General features: G+C 46.1%; 1 protein-coding gene across 2 annotated transcripts; it reads right to left on the bottom strand.

Annotated features, from left to right (window-relative positions):
* Positions 1 to 770: 770 nt before the first annotated feature.
* slc25a14 (solute carrier family 25 member 14) lies at positions 771 to 15368 on the bottom strand. 2 transcript variants are annotated; one of them, XM_061248342.1, is made up of 9 exons: positions 15145 to 15368; positions 14378 to 14473; positions 13190 to 13328; positions 12819 to 12913; positions 9034 to 9119; positions 8320 to 8415; positions 7257 to 7381; positions 6923 to 7136; positions 771 to 3550 (listed from the first exon to the last, which is right to left on the bottom strand). In XM_061248342.1, the coding sequence occupies exons 2-9, from the start codon at positions 14439 to 14441 to the stop codon at positions 3509 to 3511; spliced, it is 861 nt and encodes a 286-aa protein (XP_061104326.1). In that variant the 5' UTR covers positions 14442 to 14473; positions 15145 to 15368; the 3' UTR covers positions 771 to 3508. The 2 variants fall into 2 exon arrangements, with proteins under 2 accessions (XP_061104326.1, XP_061104325.1); XM_061248341.1 differs by having other exon boundaries at positions 14378 to 14476; positions 15145 to 15366.
* Positions 15369 to 17574: the final 2206 nt, after the last annotated feature.

Consider the following 17574-nt stretch of genomic DNA (forward strand, 5'->3'; position numbering starts at 1 on the left):
TCTTGATCGACGGTTTGGGCTCACAGCATTTTCATAGTCCTTTACAGAGTTCTTTATGGAGGCCATTATCCAGAGGATGCACGTTGCTAAAAGTAGGCAAAAAGTCGCCCCTCCCACCTGGACAGCATAATCTTGCACGACTTTTAACTTGTTTTGATATAGAACGCCCAACAAGCCTGCGTAAAATGGGTGAATGTTTCCCTAAGAAATGCGCGCAGATGTTTAATGATGAATAAAATGTGTTGTATATCTATTAAAGATTCATCTTTCTTGTTAGACCTGCAGCTTTCGTTGCCCAAAATTGTTGTAATTAACGTGACTATCGCAGGAAAGATCATAATGTAAATATCCATTAGATATTGTATTGGGCAATACCCTTCACCTAAACCAATGCAATTCTATTTAAATATGAAAAATGTCACGTCAGAAGCCACACAGCAGTTTGGGAACGGCTACTGTCCATTGAGAACTACAATAACAAAAAGTAAAACTACATAAACAAATCAATAAAAGCAAAGCGGATGAAACCCTTTGAGCAGAGCGATCATTTTGCGGAACACACCTGTCGTTCTACTCAGATTTGAACTCTTATCGTGTTGCCAAATCTTTACCTTCTTGCGTTACGAAATTGCCCCGCTGAGAAGCGGAAGACACTGTGCTGTACGCGATTAGCACGATTCGCGATTAAGAGAATGTCTGGTTAATTTCCATAAAAAAAGACCAGCCAGTCAAATATAGTACTCTTAATAACGACTACATTATTACAAACATCAGTATATTTCGGTTTTATTTCAGGGTGCACTTTTACTTAAAAAAAAAAAAGCAAGATTCCACCTCTTGAAAGACAGTAAAATATTTGGACTAAACAAGAAACAGATTTGAGTAAAACATGAATGTACATATTTGTTCACAGACACACTTTGACAAAAGTGCAAATAACTCAGAACTTTGATTTCCAGTGATTAACAAAGAATAGTCCAACATTTTCAAATTACAATATTGTTAGAATGGCTGTAACAATGTTTAAAGCTGCCAGTTCTTTTGACAGTAAAGCATGACTGATCTAGAGATCTGTGCGTTCAAAGCAACCGCAAAGCAACACAAGCCGAAAGCAAGCCTTAGGAATTTTCAATTGCAACAGCGCCTCCTTATGGCCACATGGATAATATAATGCCGTATATATATTTTTTCCTCCAGGCGCATACAGGTTGACTGGCGGGTTGAAGCCAAACGGTTTGTTCCGCAAGCAGCAGGTGAACCAACGGTCTGGTCGAGTGATTAAAATCGCTTAAGACCGGCTGCGGTATCCATGTCCTGGTGCCAAACAAGACTCGTCAGAAGTTTTCATTTACACGGAGCTGCTTCTGGTTTGGCAACAGTGCATGGATGCGTCAGACCATGGCTTCGCAAGGCGGATTTTTCTGTGGCACGAGGACATTCAAACAGCGTTCGTTTCAGAGCTGTGACCAATCATATTATAAATTAATACTGAATAATTTTAACTATTGATGATTAATCATTGGCTTACAGTGGGGGGCTTAAATTCCATACAAAAATTCACTGTAAAAACTATTTTTACACCTTGTTTTCATTTTAAGAAATTCTGATACAAGCTAAAAAATAAAAATAATGCTGTGTTTATGGACCGGTTTGTGAAGGAAACACAAAACCTACAGGAAACACCAGGACAAACAAAAACACACGGATCAATGTGTCCCTTTGTGTCCCTGCTGATTTGACATGTCAATATTTCATAAGAAACACCAAGAAATGCACATGCACCTCTAAAATAACTACTGCAGCAAGTAGAAGGCAAACAAAGGCAAACACATGGGAATAAAATTAACTTAAACATTAAATTAGATTGAAATTAAATTAAGCCAAATGTGGACATATCCAGTGTGGCTGGGTAAAATAGCACTCCTAAAAGAGAACAGAAGCGCTCCACTGAATACGATCTCAGTAGCAGGACTGTGGCCGTCAAAAACATCACAACAGTAAATGTCCTCGCTCGTAGCATTGCCTGTTATTCCTAAAAACAGCAGTCCAAGGTCCATTTCAAGCACGAACAGTACGTACAGTGTCAGACAGCAGGTCTGTGTAGCATACGACATCAGAGTAAAAATATAAAATAAAACAAATAACAGTGCAGTTGCTGTAAGTTCTTCATGTGGGTTTTTGTCCCTTTTTTACAGTTTACATGCTTCATTTGGCACCAGACCAGCGCTGAATTCAGCCGCCATCACAGAACATGCTGTTCCATTACATTACATGCACGCCTCTCAGTTCCACATTGTCAGCTATGAAAATAATAAACCAAAATAAAATAATAATCTGAAGCATTGCTACATGGAATTATATGTGCGCTCTGTGTGTGCAAGAGTGTGTGTGTGCAGCAGTGGTTCAATGAAGTACATCTCAGAACAACAAAACAAAAATAAAAAGTAGAGAACAGTGACACAAAAACAGGCTTTTAAATCTGTTTTCCTAAATGTAACGGGGAGGAGCCGGGCCTACACTGCCCCTAATCCTATGAGGTACTCTGACCTTTGACCTTTGACCTAAAGCTGCGTTTACATTCTCCCTCAGCAATCCCCACACACGCATGAACACACACGCATGGACTGCGCGAAACATGCAAAAACTTTGTGGCTAACGAGGCTAACGTGAGGGAACATTTCTTTCACTCTGTCTGAAAGACCAGCAGAGACAGACGAGGAACCCAATGCCCAAAACAAAAGGGCTCCAAAACAAAATCATACACTAGCAAACAGACCAGGAGTACCCTCGCCTCGAACGGGGTAGAGCAGGGGCCCACAAGGGGGCCTCAGGCAGCTGTAAGTAATCACTCAACAACATAAATAACAAGCAATTAATAATATATAAAATATAATAACTGATTAAATGTCTGAAGATGTGATGCTTTTATGTGGGGTCAAAAAGAATCAGCTTGACTGACTGCAGTGGAGTGTGTGCAGATGGATTTGTGATGATGATGATGATGATGACAGGCAGACAGGCCATGGACAGCAGCTGCACTTCTGTAAGGCAGCACACGTGAAACAGTCGTCCGTTTCAGCAGCGCAGAGACGCACAGAAGGCCTGACCGTGAGGACCACCCCACTCGCTACATTACATTTCATTTCATACGCGAGGCACAGACTCAAACATCAAGTGCAGTGGATAGTGTTGATGGAGCAGCGTTTTAAAAAGCTGAACTAAAATCATAAATAATTTAAAATAAATAAGATACAGAGCTGTGCCTGTGTAGTGACGGAGTGAGGAAATGGAGGGACAATCTGCAGGAAATCGAGGCGACAAAACCCCGTATAACCAGAACCCCAGCCTCCCAACACGCAGACGCGCGCACGCACGCATGCGCACGCAAACACACTCACACACGCACGCACGCACGCAGGCAGGCAGGCGCGCACACACACACACACTCTCTCTCGCTCTCTCTCTCTCTCTTTCTCTCTGGTCTGATGAAGCCTTCTCTCTCGGTCAGTTATAAAGGAAGCTTCTTCAGCTGCTCGAAGGTGATGAAGAACTGAGGCGCTTGTTAAGGGAAAAAACACTGCCTGATGTCAAACTCCCTCCCTAAGACCATACTCTAGACCTGGAGTATTAACAGTATATAGTATAGTGTATTAGTAAGTGTTCATCTGTAGCATTAATCCCTGTAGTATTAGTACTGTTAGTATTGAGTACAGCTGTAGTGTTAGTACTGTTAGTATTGAGTCAAGCTGTAGTATTAGTCCTGTTAGTATTGAGTACAGCTGTAGTATTAGTACTGTTAGTATTGAGTACAGCTGTAGTATTAGTACTGTTAGTATTGAGTCGAGCTGTAGTATTAGTACTGTTAGTATTGAGTACAGCTGTAGTATTAGTACTGTTAGTATTGAGTACAGCTGTAGTATTAGTACTGTTAGTATTGAGTACAGCTGTAGTATTAATAGTGAAGTCCAGCAGAGTAACACACAGATGGTCCGGTAGAAGTAATGCTGCTGCTAGTTAGCATGCAAGAGTTTCTCACTTTCTCTCCTGAATATAGGTAGAGCACCTCATCAACGATTACTGTGACTGGATTTCCATTCAGTGACTCTTGGCCCATTTCTGAATGCCACAAGAACAGGCGAGATACGCTTTGCAAAGCCAACCAGCTTTTTCGTGGCAGCCATGTCTCACAAACCTGTGTGAGGTCCAACTGAATTCGATAGATTTAGGTCTTCGCCTCACCACATTCGGTGTGTCACACTGACTAACTGCCTGCTAGCCTGTGTTTGTCCTTTATATTACTGCGCCTTTAAGATGATCAGCTGTTCCTGTTTATTAATGTGCCCCTACCACCCCACACACAGGTCACAGATAACCTCATCACAAAGGCCTGGCATCTCTCCTGCTCTGTCTTTCTGCTTTATAACACAACCCCAGCTGTGAGCTGCCTGCTTATTTTAAACAGAGAACGTTGTTGGAGAAGAGTCAGATTACAGTCTTCCTCCAGGTAACAGAGACGCGGGGTCTGGGAAGTGCTTTTCTTTTAACGTCAACACAAAAGCTGGTGAGACTCTTTCTCAGGGTGAGAGTAGTGTTAGAGAGACGTGCCTGTGTCTCTCAGTGTTAGAGACATGCCTGTGTTTCTCAGTGTTAGAGAGACATGCCTGTGTTTCTCAGTGTTAGAGAGACATGCCTGTGTTTCTCAGTGTTAGAGACATGCCTGTGTTTCTCAGTGTTAGAGACCTGCCTGTGTTTCTCAGTGTTAGAGACATGCCTGTGTTTTTCAGTGTTAGAGAGACATGCCTGTGTTTCTCAGTGTTAGAGACATGCCTGTGTTTCTCAGTGTTAGAGAGACCTGCCTGTGTTTCTCAGTGTTAGAGACATGCCTGTGTTTTTCAGTGTTAGAGAGACCTGCCTGTTTCTCAGGGTGAGAGCAGTGTTAGAGAGACATGTCTGTGTTTCTCAGTGTTAGAGACGTGCCTGTGTTTCTCAGTGTTAGAGAGACGTGCCTGTGTTTCTCAGTGTTAGAGAGACGTGCCTGTGTTTCTCAGTGTTAGAGAGACGTGCCTGTGTTTCTCAGTGTTAGAGAGACCTGTCTGTGTTTCTCAGTGTTAGAGAGACATGCCTGTGTTTCTCAGTGTTAGAGACATGCCTGTGTTTCTCAGTGTTAGAGACATGCCTGTGTTTCTCAGTGTTAGAGAGACGTGCCTGTGTTTCTCAGTGTTAGAGACGTGCCTGTGTTTCTCAGTGTTAGAGAGACATGTCTGTGTTTCCCAGTGTTAGAGAGACCTGTCTGTGTTTCTCAGTGTTAGAGAGACATGCCTGTGTTTCTCAGTGTTAGAGAGACATGCCTGTGTTTCTCAGTGTTAGAGAGACATGCCTGTGTTTCTCAGTGTTAGAGACCTGCCTGTGTTTCTCAGTGTTAGAGAGACCTGCCTGTGTTTCTCAGTGTTAGAGACATGCCTGTGTTTCTCAGTGTTAGAGACATGCCTGTGTTTCTCAGAGTTAGAGAGACATGCCTGTGTTTCTCAGTGTTAGAGACATGCCTGTGTTTCTCAGTGTTAGAGACATGCCTGTGTTTCTCAGTGTTAGAGACATGCCTGTGTTTCTCAGTGTCAGAGACATGCCTGTGTTTCTCAGTGTTAGAGACATGCCTGTGTTTCTCAGTGTTAGAGACGTGCCTGTGTTTCTCAGTGTTAGAGACATGCCTGTGTTTCTCAGTGTTAGAGACGTGCCTGTGTTTCTCAGTGTTAGAGACATGGCTGTGTTTCTCAGTGTTAGAGAGACGTGCCTGTGTTTCTCAGTGTTAGAGACGTGCCTGTGTTTCTCAGTGTTAGAGAGACGTGCCTGTGTTTCTCAGTGTTAGAGAGACGTGCCTGTGTTTCTCAGTGTTAGAGAGACGTGCCTGTGTTTCTCAGTGTTAGAGACATGCCTGTGTTTCTCAGTGTTAGAGACATAGCTGTGTTTCTCAGTGTTAGAGACGTGCCTGTGTTTCTCAGTGTTAGAGAGACCTGCCTGTGTTTCTCAGTGTTAGAGACATGCCTGTGTTTCTCAGTGTTAGAGACATGCCTGTGTTTCTCAGTGTTAGAGAGACATGCCTGTGTTTCTCAGTGTTAGAGAGACGTGCCTGTGTTTCTCAGTGTTAGAGACATGCCTGTGTTTCTCAGTGTTAGAGACATGCCTGTGTTTCTCAGTGTTAGAGACGTGCCTGTGTTTCTCAGTGTTAGAGAGACGTGCCTGTGTTTCTCAGTGTTAGAGAGACGTGCCTGTGTTTCTCAGTGTTAGAGAGACGTGCCTGTGTTTCTCAGTGTTAGAGAGACGTGCCTGTGTTTCTCAGTGTTAGAGAGACGTGCCTGTGTTTCTCAGTGTTAGAGACGTGCCTGTGTGTCTCAGTGTTAGAGACGTGCCTGTGTTTCTCAGTGTTAGAGACATAGCTGTGTTTCTCAGTGTTAGAGACGTGCCTGTGTTTCTCAGTGTTAGAGAGACCTGCCTGTGTTTCTCAGGGAGGTGCCGCTCTGTCAGCAGTGATGGACTGCTTTCATTACCCAGAAGTCTGAGTGAAACTGCTCTGGCAGGGGCTGGAGGGGGGCATTAAATGAACCCCCGCTGGGGATGGGCGGGGCCAGGCTGTGTGCAGGCAGCATCAGGCAGTTGTCTGTCAAACCCCCCCCCCAAGCAATAACCAAGCTTTGCACACAAGCTGGAAAAAAACGATTAAAACACAAAGTGCTCATGCCTGCCTTTTACCCTCTGGTAAATGCATTCAGTCCAATTTGTCCATGAATCAAACCCAGCATTTGATTTGATCTATGACTTGCTATCTTTTAAATCAGAAGTTTTTTAGCGGTTAGCACAGCGCATGAAGGATCTCAGAATGAGGGTAACTTAACTTAGCCTAGCGGTTAGCACAGCGCATGAAGGATACGATGATGTTCCAGGGCCCGAGACGCAGCCAGTTGGGCCAGAAGCCCTTGTAGAGGGCGAAGAACCCCTCGTTTCTCCAGGTCTTCATCAGCCCGTCCAGGGTGCCCTTGTACAGGGGGTTCCCCGCCAGCACGCGTTGGTTCATCATGCGTGTGCGCACCACGTCCACCGGGTTCGAGGCCAGCGCCCCCGCCAGGCCACACGCAAAACTGGAACTGCCGGGACGGAGCGAGAGAGACGATGATGACGACTGCCATCATCATGCACGGTTTACACAGCCCTTTAAGGCAGGACTCAGCCACGCTAGGCGACAGGCTGCCCAGTGAAAGACTCACATGAAGTGTGTGTATATGGTGTCCCCCATGATGCCCGATAGGATCAGGTGCTTCTTGGTGATGTCATAGACGGGAAGCTCCACCCCCACCACGATCGCTGCCCTCTGTGCCGTCGGGATTACGCCCTGATGGAGACAGAGACCACTGAACTACACTCCTTTATGGACAGAGACCTCTGAACTACACTCCTTTAGGGACAGAGACCTCTGAACTACACTCCTTTAGGGACAGAGACCTCTGAACTACACTCCATTAGGGACAGAGACCTCTGAACTAAACTCCTTTAGAGACAGAGACCTCTGAACTACACTCCTTTAGGGACAAAGACCTCTGAACTAAACTCCCTTAGAGACAGAGACCTCTGAACTACACTCCTTTAGGGACAGAGACCTCTGAACTACACTCCTTTAGGGACAGAGACCTCTGAACTACACTCCTTTAGGGACAGAGACCTCTGAACTACACTCCATTAGGGACAGAGACCTCTGAACTAAACTCCTTTAGAGACAGAGACCTCTGAACTACACTCCTTTAGGGACAAAGACCTCTGAACTAAACTCCCTTAGAGACAGAGACCTCTGAACTACACTCCTTTAGGGACAGAGACCTCTGAACTACACTCTTTTAGAGACAGAGACCTCTGAACTACACTCCTTTAGGGACAGAGACCTCTGAACTACACTCTTTTAGAGACAGAGACCTCTGAACTAAACTCCTTTAGAGACAGACACCTCTGAACTACACTCCATTAGGGACAGAGACCTCTGAACTACACTCCTTTAAGGACAGAGACCTCTGAACTAAACTCCTGTTGGGGACAGAGACCTCTGAACTAAACTCCTTTTCGGATCTGGTCACAGACACAACAATGACTGCCATGTATTTATATAAATATATAATATTTAGCAAGATACAATTAGATTGTTCTAATTATGACATTTTATTTTAATCTTTTTTTATTTTTTATTTCTGAAAACTATACGGTCACCCAGCATCTTGTGTTGTGTGTATACGGGGGAAACAGAGCCCTTTCAGCCCGTTAAGCTGCCGGATGCAGACTCACCCTCCAGAGCCCACGTGTGCCCTCCTGCTGGTAGATGTTCATGAAGTTGGCCATCATGCTGCCCTGGAGGAGGTGACCCTGGGCCTGCATGCGGATCTGGGGAAAGAGCCAGTCTTACCCGTCTTACCGCCTGCGCGTGTAATGATAAATTACAATACTACTGCTGCTGCTGTAGTCCAGGGGCCTGTATCATGAAGCAGGATTACTGAGTTAGCTGGATAACTGCACCGAGTAAAACCCGGAACCCTTCCAGACCTGGAACATGGACTGAATGACAGAGGTTCCGGGTTTTACTCAGTGCAGTTATCCAGCTAACTCAGTAATCCTGCTTTGTGGGTTTTACTCAGTGCAGTTATCCAGCTAACTCAGTAATCCTGCTTTGTGGGTTTTACTCAGTGCAGTTATCCAGCTAACTCAGTCATCCTGCTTTGTGGGTTTTACTCAGTGCAGTTATCCAGCTAACTCAGTAATCCTGCTTTGTGGGTTTTACTCAGTGCAGTTATCCAGCTAACTCAGTAATCCTGCTTTGTGGGTTTTACTCAGTGCAGTTATCCAGCTAACTCAGTAATCCTGCTCTGTGGGTTTTACTCAGTGCAGTTATCCAGCTAACTCAGTTATCCTGCTTCATGATTCAGGCCCCAGGACAGTTTCTGTTTCAAATCAGATACTGTAAACAACATCATAATCTTCTTTCAACCCCAGAAGGAATTTTACCTTTAGGACATCAGTTGGGTTGGCTAAAGAGGACGACAAGACTCCAGACAAAACCCCACAGAACACATTGATGACCATGGTCTCATCTGCCAAAGAGAGCACAGGGATCACACCGTTAAACGCTGAACACTGCACAGAGACACACGAGCAGACAGCCCAGCCCCAGATAAAAGACTGTTCAGGAATAGATTCTCACTTATAAAAATAAAAATAACACCAAAACATGAATTTCTCTGACAACTTATTTGCAGTCAATTAAGATATAATTAGAAACAAAAGCAAACCCAAATGAAACGCAGTATGCAGAAATGTATATAATGCACACATGTACACAACAAACTGCTATTATGATTTGCTAAAATGACAGAATTCACTCAAAGTGTTCAACGCCCTGCTTGTTCAACACCAGAAGACAGAGTGCAGCGCTAGAACCGGCTAAAGTCAGTGAACACAGATGTGAGACAGGAGGGAAGAAACGGATCAGGTTACGAACAATAGTCACAGTCGTCCTTGATCAATGTGACCATGCGTTAGTGAGGTCCAGTCACCGAGCAGCCATCCACAGACACCCGGCAAACCACAGCCTGCCTCAGAATAAGCTTTCAGCACACAGTGCTGGAGAGGCAACAATACAGTCTCTTCTGTAATACACACTCAACGGTCACACTGGACAATAAGGTCCCATGAACTGGCTAACTGCTACAGAGCAGTTCATCTGCACAGCTCTGTTAATGTACATCATTAATTCATGTACACAACTGCATTAGTTATTGCCAATTCATACTGGAATGAAAAAGGCACTTAATGTTTGTATGGTTTGCTAATGTATAAATATCATGGAAGAAGTTGCTAACAAATTAATTAACTGAATACATTTATTTCATGCTTAATGTATTTATTAATACACAAATTAATGTTAATAACTACATTAACTCATGCCAATTCATGAACCTCATTGAAAGGCGTGACCCACTCAACAACCAAAGCCACCTCAAATCCCCAAATCTCATTTTCCCTAGTTCATCAGAACAGGGGTTCAAACAATGTTTGTTTTTGTTTTTTTTCGTTTTGTTTCTAACTCAGGACACATTATGGGGTGTTCTAACTCCAACCTGGCAGAGGGTAAAGGCTGAGCCAGGTGAAGCGTATTGGAGCGAGCTCTTCGGTGAGAGCCGTTCAGGTTGTTTGTTCAGATGGCAGGTAAATAAAGGTACATCCTCCATTTTAAAAATATGCACTGGAGCAAACTGAACAAACACGCATTTGACGGGTTTGCAGTGCTTAGCACCGGCGGATAGGTCTGCTAATACAGCTCTCTCATCATTGCGCTGTCATGCTAACTGCTCACAGCGCTGAGATGGTTCGTTCTGGCCAGGTTCCTCCTCGTTGTACAGATCTGCAGAGGGTCTTCGTGAGGCCGAGGTATGACAGGGCATCCACAAGTCTGACCGTGTTTACCAAAATAACTACTGGGGTGAAGATGTCTAAAAATACATGCTCCAAATACCTCGAAAGGGCCAATTGGTGTGTTTCACTAAAACAGCTGCAGCTGTGAACGTCAGCTCTCCCCTCAGAGCTCAGCCTGGGCCCCGACCCCCACACACACAGGGTGAGGCCCACAGCGTGTGGAGCCCTGACCCCCACACACACAGGGTGAGGCCCACAGCGTGTGGAGCCCTGACCCCCACACACACAGGGTGAGGCCCACAGCGTGTGGAGGCCTGACCTCCACACACACAGGGTGCGGCCCACAGCGTGTGGAGCCCTGACCTCCACACACACAGGGTGAGGCCCACAGCGTGTGGAGCCCTGACCTCCACACACACAGGGTGAGGCCCTGACCTCCACACACACAGGGTGAGGCCCACAGCGTGTGGAGCCCTGACCTCCACACACACAGGGTGAGGCCCACAGCGTGTGGAGCCCTGACCTCCACACACACAGGGTGAGGCCCTGACCTCCACACACACAGGGTGAGGCCCACAGCGTGTGGAGCCCTGACCTCCACACACACAGGGTGCGGCCCACAGCGTGTGGAGCCCTGACCTCCACACACACAGGGTGCGGCCCACAGCGTGTGGAGCCCTGACCTCCACACACACAGGGTGAGGCCCACAGCGTGTGGAGCCCTGACCTCCACACACACAGGGTGAGGCCCACAGCGTGTGGAGCCCTGACCTCCACACACACAGGGTGCGGCCCACAGCGTGTGGAGCCCTGACCTCCACACACACAGGGTGCGGCCCACAGCGTGTGGAGCCCTGACCTCCACACACACAGGGTGAGGCCCACAGCGTGTGGAGCCCTGACCTCCACACACACAGGGTGAGGCCCTGACCTCCACACACACAGGGTGAGGCCCACAGCGTGTGGAGCCCTGACCCCCACACACACAGGGTGAGGCCAACAGCGTGTGGAGCCCTGACCCCCACACACACAGGGTGCGGCCCACAGCGTGTGGAGCCCTGACCTCCACACACACAGGGTGAGGCCCACAGCGTGTGGAGCCCTGACCTCCACACACACAGGGTGAGGCCCTGACCTCCACACACACAGGGTGAGGCCCACAGCGTGTGGAGCCCTGACCCCCACACACACAGGGTGAGGCCAACAGCGTGTGGAGCCCTGACCTCCACACACACAGGGTGCGGCCCACAGCGTGTGGAGCCCTGACCTCCACACACACAGGGTGCGGCCCACAGCGTGTGGAGCCCTGACCTCCACACACACAGGGTGAGGCCCACAGCGTGTGGAGCCCTGACCTCCACACACACAGGGTGAGGCCCACAGCGTGTGGAGCCCTGACCTCCACACACACAGGGTGAGGCCCACAGCGTGTGGAGCCCTGACCTCCACACACACAGGGTGCCTGAGAGGACTACAGCAGCAGGACAGCAGGATTCCCACCCCTCCACCACCCCAAACGTGCCCCCAGCAGAGAAGGGCCAGTCCCCGTGCCAGGCCTCCATTTGTAGAGACAGGTGTGTAGAGACAGGTGTGTAGAGACAGGAGAGTAGAGACAGGTGTGTAGAGACAGGCGTGTAGAGACAGGCGTGTAGAGACAGGAGAGTAGAGACAGGAGTGTAGAGACAGGAGTGTAGAGACAGGAGAGTAGAGACAGGAGAGTAGAGACAGGAGAGTAGAGACAGGTGTGTAGAGACAGGTGTATGAGATTAACACAGGGTGGTCCTAGGTCTAAAGCATGGCTCTAGGTTGCTGTTTAGCAGGTGCCCTATTCTAAGGCTAACTGACATGCAAGACTCTGCCTTTTAAAGGAGAATCCACTTTACACCACCAGCAGTATCCATGGCAACTCAACCCACCCCCACACACAAGTGTACAGCCTCTTTTATTAAGAAAATAATGCAAAATAAAGAGTTGCTGTTGTGAGTGACATCAAACAATGTGCACACGACTCAATATTTTAATGAGAAAAATCTGTACTCACTACTCAGGTTAAAAAACCATTATGTGCACAAACTGTATCCATATTTAAAGGCCAATTCAGTCACCATGTAAAATCAGACCCTAGCAACCCTCATCAACACCCTAATCAACACTACTCCACACTGCAATCGCACACATCACAGACATGTGCATTAAAACATGCACACAAGCACAATACCACATCCCTATTTCATATCATACAGACCACATGCATAGAAATTTTATTTATAATGCACAGTGGAAATGACCAATGCTCAGAAGCTTGAAATCAATTTGATTCCTCAGACAGCAGCACAAAGAAAACTCATATTTTAATGCTTTCGAGAACACGACCCCACCTTCCGGCCGGCTGACGAACAGCTTCTTCAGGGTGTTGTAGGTGCCGATCTTAATGGTGCCATACGAAGCCTGACGCAGGAGAGCAGGAGAAATCCTTTAACACACACACAGGCACAGGGTGGGTTAGCTCTCACTGTGAGAACACACACACACACACACACACACACACACACACACACACAAGGACAAGGTGGGTTAGCTCTCACCGTGAGAACACACACTCACACACACACACACACACACACACACACACACACACACACACACACGGTTAGCCCTCACAGCGAGAGCACAGTGCACCAGGGGATTGTGGAAGTTTAGCATGTTTAGCGTGTTTAGCGGATGCTAGCAGGCGGTGTGGGCCCCTCACCCGGAGTACAGGGCCCGGACGCCCTCCTCCCGGCCGATCCGCAGCAGCGCGTGGAACATGCCCCGGTACCGGATCTCCATGCACTGGGACTGCCCCTGCACCTGCAGCCGCGTCTTCGTCAGGTCGATGGGGAAGGTACCTGCAGCGTCGCAAACACGTCACTCAAGCCTCACAGGCTACAGGCTAGCGGCTAAGGTGCTTCACTGGGACCTGGAAGGTTGGTGGTTCAAGCCCCGGTGCAGCCACAATAAGATCAGTGCAGCTATCGGGCCCTTGAACAAGGCCCTTAAACCCACATTGCTCCAGGGGGATTGACCCGTGCTTAATCGACTGCAAGTCGCTTAAAAAAAACGATAACAAGCATCAGCTAAATAACTAAGTAGGCCTGTTTTTGAGAGAGAACGCAGTACATTAGTCACATGAAAGATATGGGGCCCTTACAACAGGCAGGCAATAGTTTGGCGCACAAAGCTCGTCTGTCAAGTAACATGAAAAGGGCCATGAAAAAAAATCACTAGCAAGAGTTTATAAAATAGGCCGCCAACCCTGCACCTGAGCGTATTTACTGACCTTTATATGAAAACGATCGACTGACGCACAAGGATGCGTTCAGTCAAAAGGATGCTGCGCAGTTCAGACGAATCTATCAAGCCGACTGTCTGGGTAGATTAGCAGCTCGTAACTCGTATGGTTACTATTATGAATGCGGATAATAACGAACACGGCGAAGTGGAGACAATACATCACCATTATACACGAAAATGACGGTTATTAGAACTAAGTTAAGAGAAATGCAGAGTGCATATCCCCGACGGTAATAAATACCGCTAGACAGTGATGCGCTGCTACGCAACTCCAAGCCATGACTAGGAAAGCCTTGAGGCAGTCCAGCAACAATAACACAGTAACACCGACACTCACATCAATGCATCTATTCTTGTCTAACAGCACAAATACCACGCGTCTCTTTATTAGCCCAACTGAATTCAATAGCACAGCTGACTATCTATAATTCATCATTTGCCGCAACACCCCTCTTCCGCGGGGACAACTCAGGCACCTTACTGAAACGCCATTTATCGATGACGGGCGCCGTTATTTTTGACAGAATAGTGCTGAAGACGTCCGAGGCCAGAGACTGCGAGATAGCTGGTCTGCTATTAAACGGCACTGACATTATTTGCTTACCAAACTCTGCGACGATAGAGGCCATCCCTCCATAGATGAACGGTTTCCAGTTAAGATTGTCCATCTCTGTGCTAGCCCCTTCCGTCTGGTGGATCCCTGCTAATAAGAGAAACACACCACCCCAGTACAGACATATAAATACTTTTAGGCGCACGAAAACCAACATTGCGTTCTCCAATTTACAGACGCCCGACCAGGTTTGCAGCATTGCAGACTCTTGCACCGGAATGAAACGCAGACATTAAAAATTCATTCAAACCCCATTGTGGAATTTCCTCTGGTGGTATTGGCTATGGTTTAAGTCGATCAAAGTTTACTGAGCATCAATTGGTTTAAAATTCGCCTGAGTAACGCCCACTTCCTAATTCGAGTCGGCACAAATGACAGTCTTGCAGCTCTCCAGCATGCCCGGCGCTAATACGGAGCCAGCTAGCAATGCGCTAACTGGAATGTGTGAAAGTCATAACAATTGTTGCACAAGTATTCCCATTATAATAAAAAATATACAGATCTAGCAAACACTCGTTTACGCATACGAATGTTGCACGCAAACAACTGTAAACAAACGGAACAATCTGTTAAGAAACTTCCTTCGCTTGCAAGCGACTTTTTGGAGTCCACCAGCATTACCAACACAGTAACCTGGTTGTTAGGTAGCGTACGCTAGTTAGCTAAGCTATCCAGCTATGCGTGTCTATTGGTAGGAGCTAGCTAATTCTGAATGTTGGTTGTGATTCAATAAGCAACGTCAACTTTATAATGCTTACCTTTGCCGGAGGTAAGAAGCGTGCTTTAGTGCATCTTCTTCTTCATGTTGTCGACCACCTGAAGAGTAGCTAACTTGCTAACTTCACAAATGAAACCGTGCAAAACTTGGTCGGCTTGCTAACATCCCATATCACATTGAATGGCAGAGACGCCGGAAATGATCCAGCGGAAGTTCCTCACCCTCTGTTGGCGTTATGTCACAACCCCCAAAGTCACATTTTTGACCGTGAACAAGATGACACGAGCAGTCCTGGCGATACGCCAGTTTATGTCATTGTGCACACATTGTTATGCTCTTCTTATAGCCATAAAGGTCAGCCGTTTCTAATTTAGCGTATTTATTTCGCATATACCAATAAGCACCAACAATTATCAACTGTTATCGACCTGATATGATAAACTTATGATTGAAGCATCTGAAACGGACTCCACAGAGTGCATTTTACCATATAATGTTGCCAAAACTGTTAATGTTTCAGAAAATATTAACCGTTTATTAGGGTTAAAGCACTTCCACTGATACTCCGGCAAATGTCAGCAAACATTGTCATTTGTTTATTGATAAAGTTGTGCTTTGCAATAAGTGTGTGGAATATTAAGAATGTAAATTAACTTAAAATGAGTGTAATTGTGTATTTTAGTTCATGGAGATAAAACATTTTTCTATGTCATGGTTAAGAAGAATAAGTGTAACATGTTTGCGGTATGAGTCCACTTGTTGAATGACCTTTATGTGAGGACAATTTGTTTTCAAGCTCCAAGCCTGAGACATGACTAGTGTCGAACCTGTCTGCTTTCACCCCAGTCAGCTGATCTGAGGTTTCTGATTTGTTTTGCTTTAATGCACAGAAATCACAAGCCTGACGTACACACGTCTGCTCACCGACCTACTGATGAGCGTCCTCAGAATCCCACCCGTATTAACGCTGAAGCGCGGTTTTGTAGCTTCATGAGTTTTGATGCATCATTGATTTTAACTGTAATAAAAAGGCTCGGGTGAAAGATGAGAATTGGTCTTCACAAGAACAACAATTTGTTATTGCAAAGAACACTTTATTCCACTCCAATAATAAAGTTCAGTAGATTGATGTTGGATCCTAAATTATACATTATATAGCAAAATGTTTACAGATTTTAAGCACATTTCTGAATTACAATTAGAATATGCAATCAATCCACAATAATTTAAAGCATGGGTGTGTAATGTCAGCTAAAGTGTTACAAGATATGCAAGATTAAGTTCTTCTTCTTCTGAATGTGACTCACTGTAGTTCTGAGGAATAAGGAGAGATGGCTGAAGTTTCCTGATGCATGCTGGGACTTGAAAATAATGAATTTATTGACTTTGAACCGTGGTTCAACTTATTCAGGCCTCATCTGTGTAAAATCAGAACCTCTGATCCTTATAATCCATGGACTGGCTGATATAGTGGCTTTAGGGAACCGAAAGATAACTGGATGATCTGAAGAGCTACGCAGGTGCAGTCGAGATCCTATCGAGTCCAATGTGAAAAGTATCGTTATCCAAGTCTGTGGAAGGGGGACACGGTTCTCAGTTAGTCATTCACTCTAGCTTCCTTTAGTGGGGCACTGATGAGACATTCTTGATCGGAAGCAGGATTAATACGCCCTTGTGGTAAGATATTATACTTTAGCCTTTTCACCCAAAAATTTGAGACGCATAAAATTTCATGTTGCTGTAGATCCAGGCTCTTCTGTAGGGAACGCCATAGCTCCTAGAATCTATTATAAACAATAAGCCGGTTTTTCCTTTGTCCGTCAGTCTTGTCTAAAAACCACAAATCTACACACTGAAGCAAAGAAGATGCAGGATGCAATATGGACATTGGTGGTATGTACCAAGTAATTATCACACCACTGTTTCAGAAGACCCAGCTGGTCGCTACCTAAAGATAAGCACAAATGTTAGTAGTTTTGTCCCAATTTGACCATTTCTTCTCCTTAAATGGTGTAGTTATTTGAGTTCTTCCAGGTTATGGGAACAGCAACAGTGAAATCTGGGTCCAAAATAAATGCAGAAATGATCCAAAACAAGCTTCACTTCCCCTGATAAGCAAGCGGTCAGTTTGCAAACGGCATCCCCGGAGAGAGTGCGAGTCAGTGAGTGCAGATCGCTGCTGCTCCAGGGACAAGGCACAAAATGGTGCTGGGGTCACGGGGTCGCACGCAACAGCCCCGCAGCACGCTGGTGCAGCTGCTGAACTACCGTCACCAGATTCCTGCAGTGATTTAAACACACGCATGTACGCGTAGAGGCATGCACGCAGCCATGCACACACATATGCATGCGTCACGCACACACACACACGCACATGCACACACACGCACACACAAAGATACAATACTGTTGTTAGTATGTCAACAATGTAAACAATGCCACCCAGCAAAATGCAGAACTGAGTATTCTT

This window comes from Conger conger, chromosome 7 (assembly GCF_963514075.1).
Source record: "Conger conger chromosome 7, fConCon1.1, whole genome shotgun sequence".
In the NCBI taxonomy this organism is placed as follows: Eukaryota; Metazoa; Chordata; class Actinopteri; order Anguilliformes; family Congridae; genus Conger; species Conger conger.

What these genes read in the sequence shown, in the direction of transcription:
- slc25a14 (XM_061248342.1), bottom strand. Translation starts at nt 14,441, where the DNA reads ATGGACAATCTTAACTGGAAACCGTTCATCTATGGAGGGATGGCCTCT. An exon ending in CTCTATCGTCGCAGAGTTTG is followed by an intron (nt 13,329 to 14,377) that starts GTAAGCAAATAA and finishes GCGACGCTGCAG; the next exon opens with GTACCTTCCCCATCGACCTG. An exon ending in TCGGGCCCTGGAACATCATC is followed by an intron (nt 3,551 to 6,922) that starts GTATCCTTCATG and finishes CAAGCGCCTCAG; the next exon opens with TTCTTCATCACCTTCGAGCA.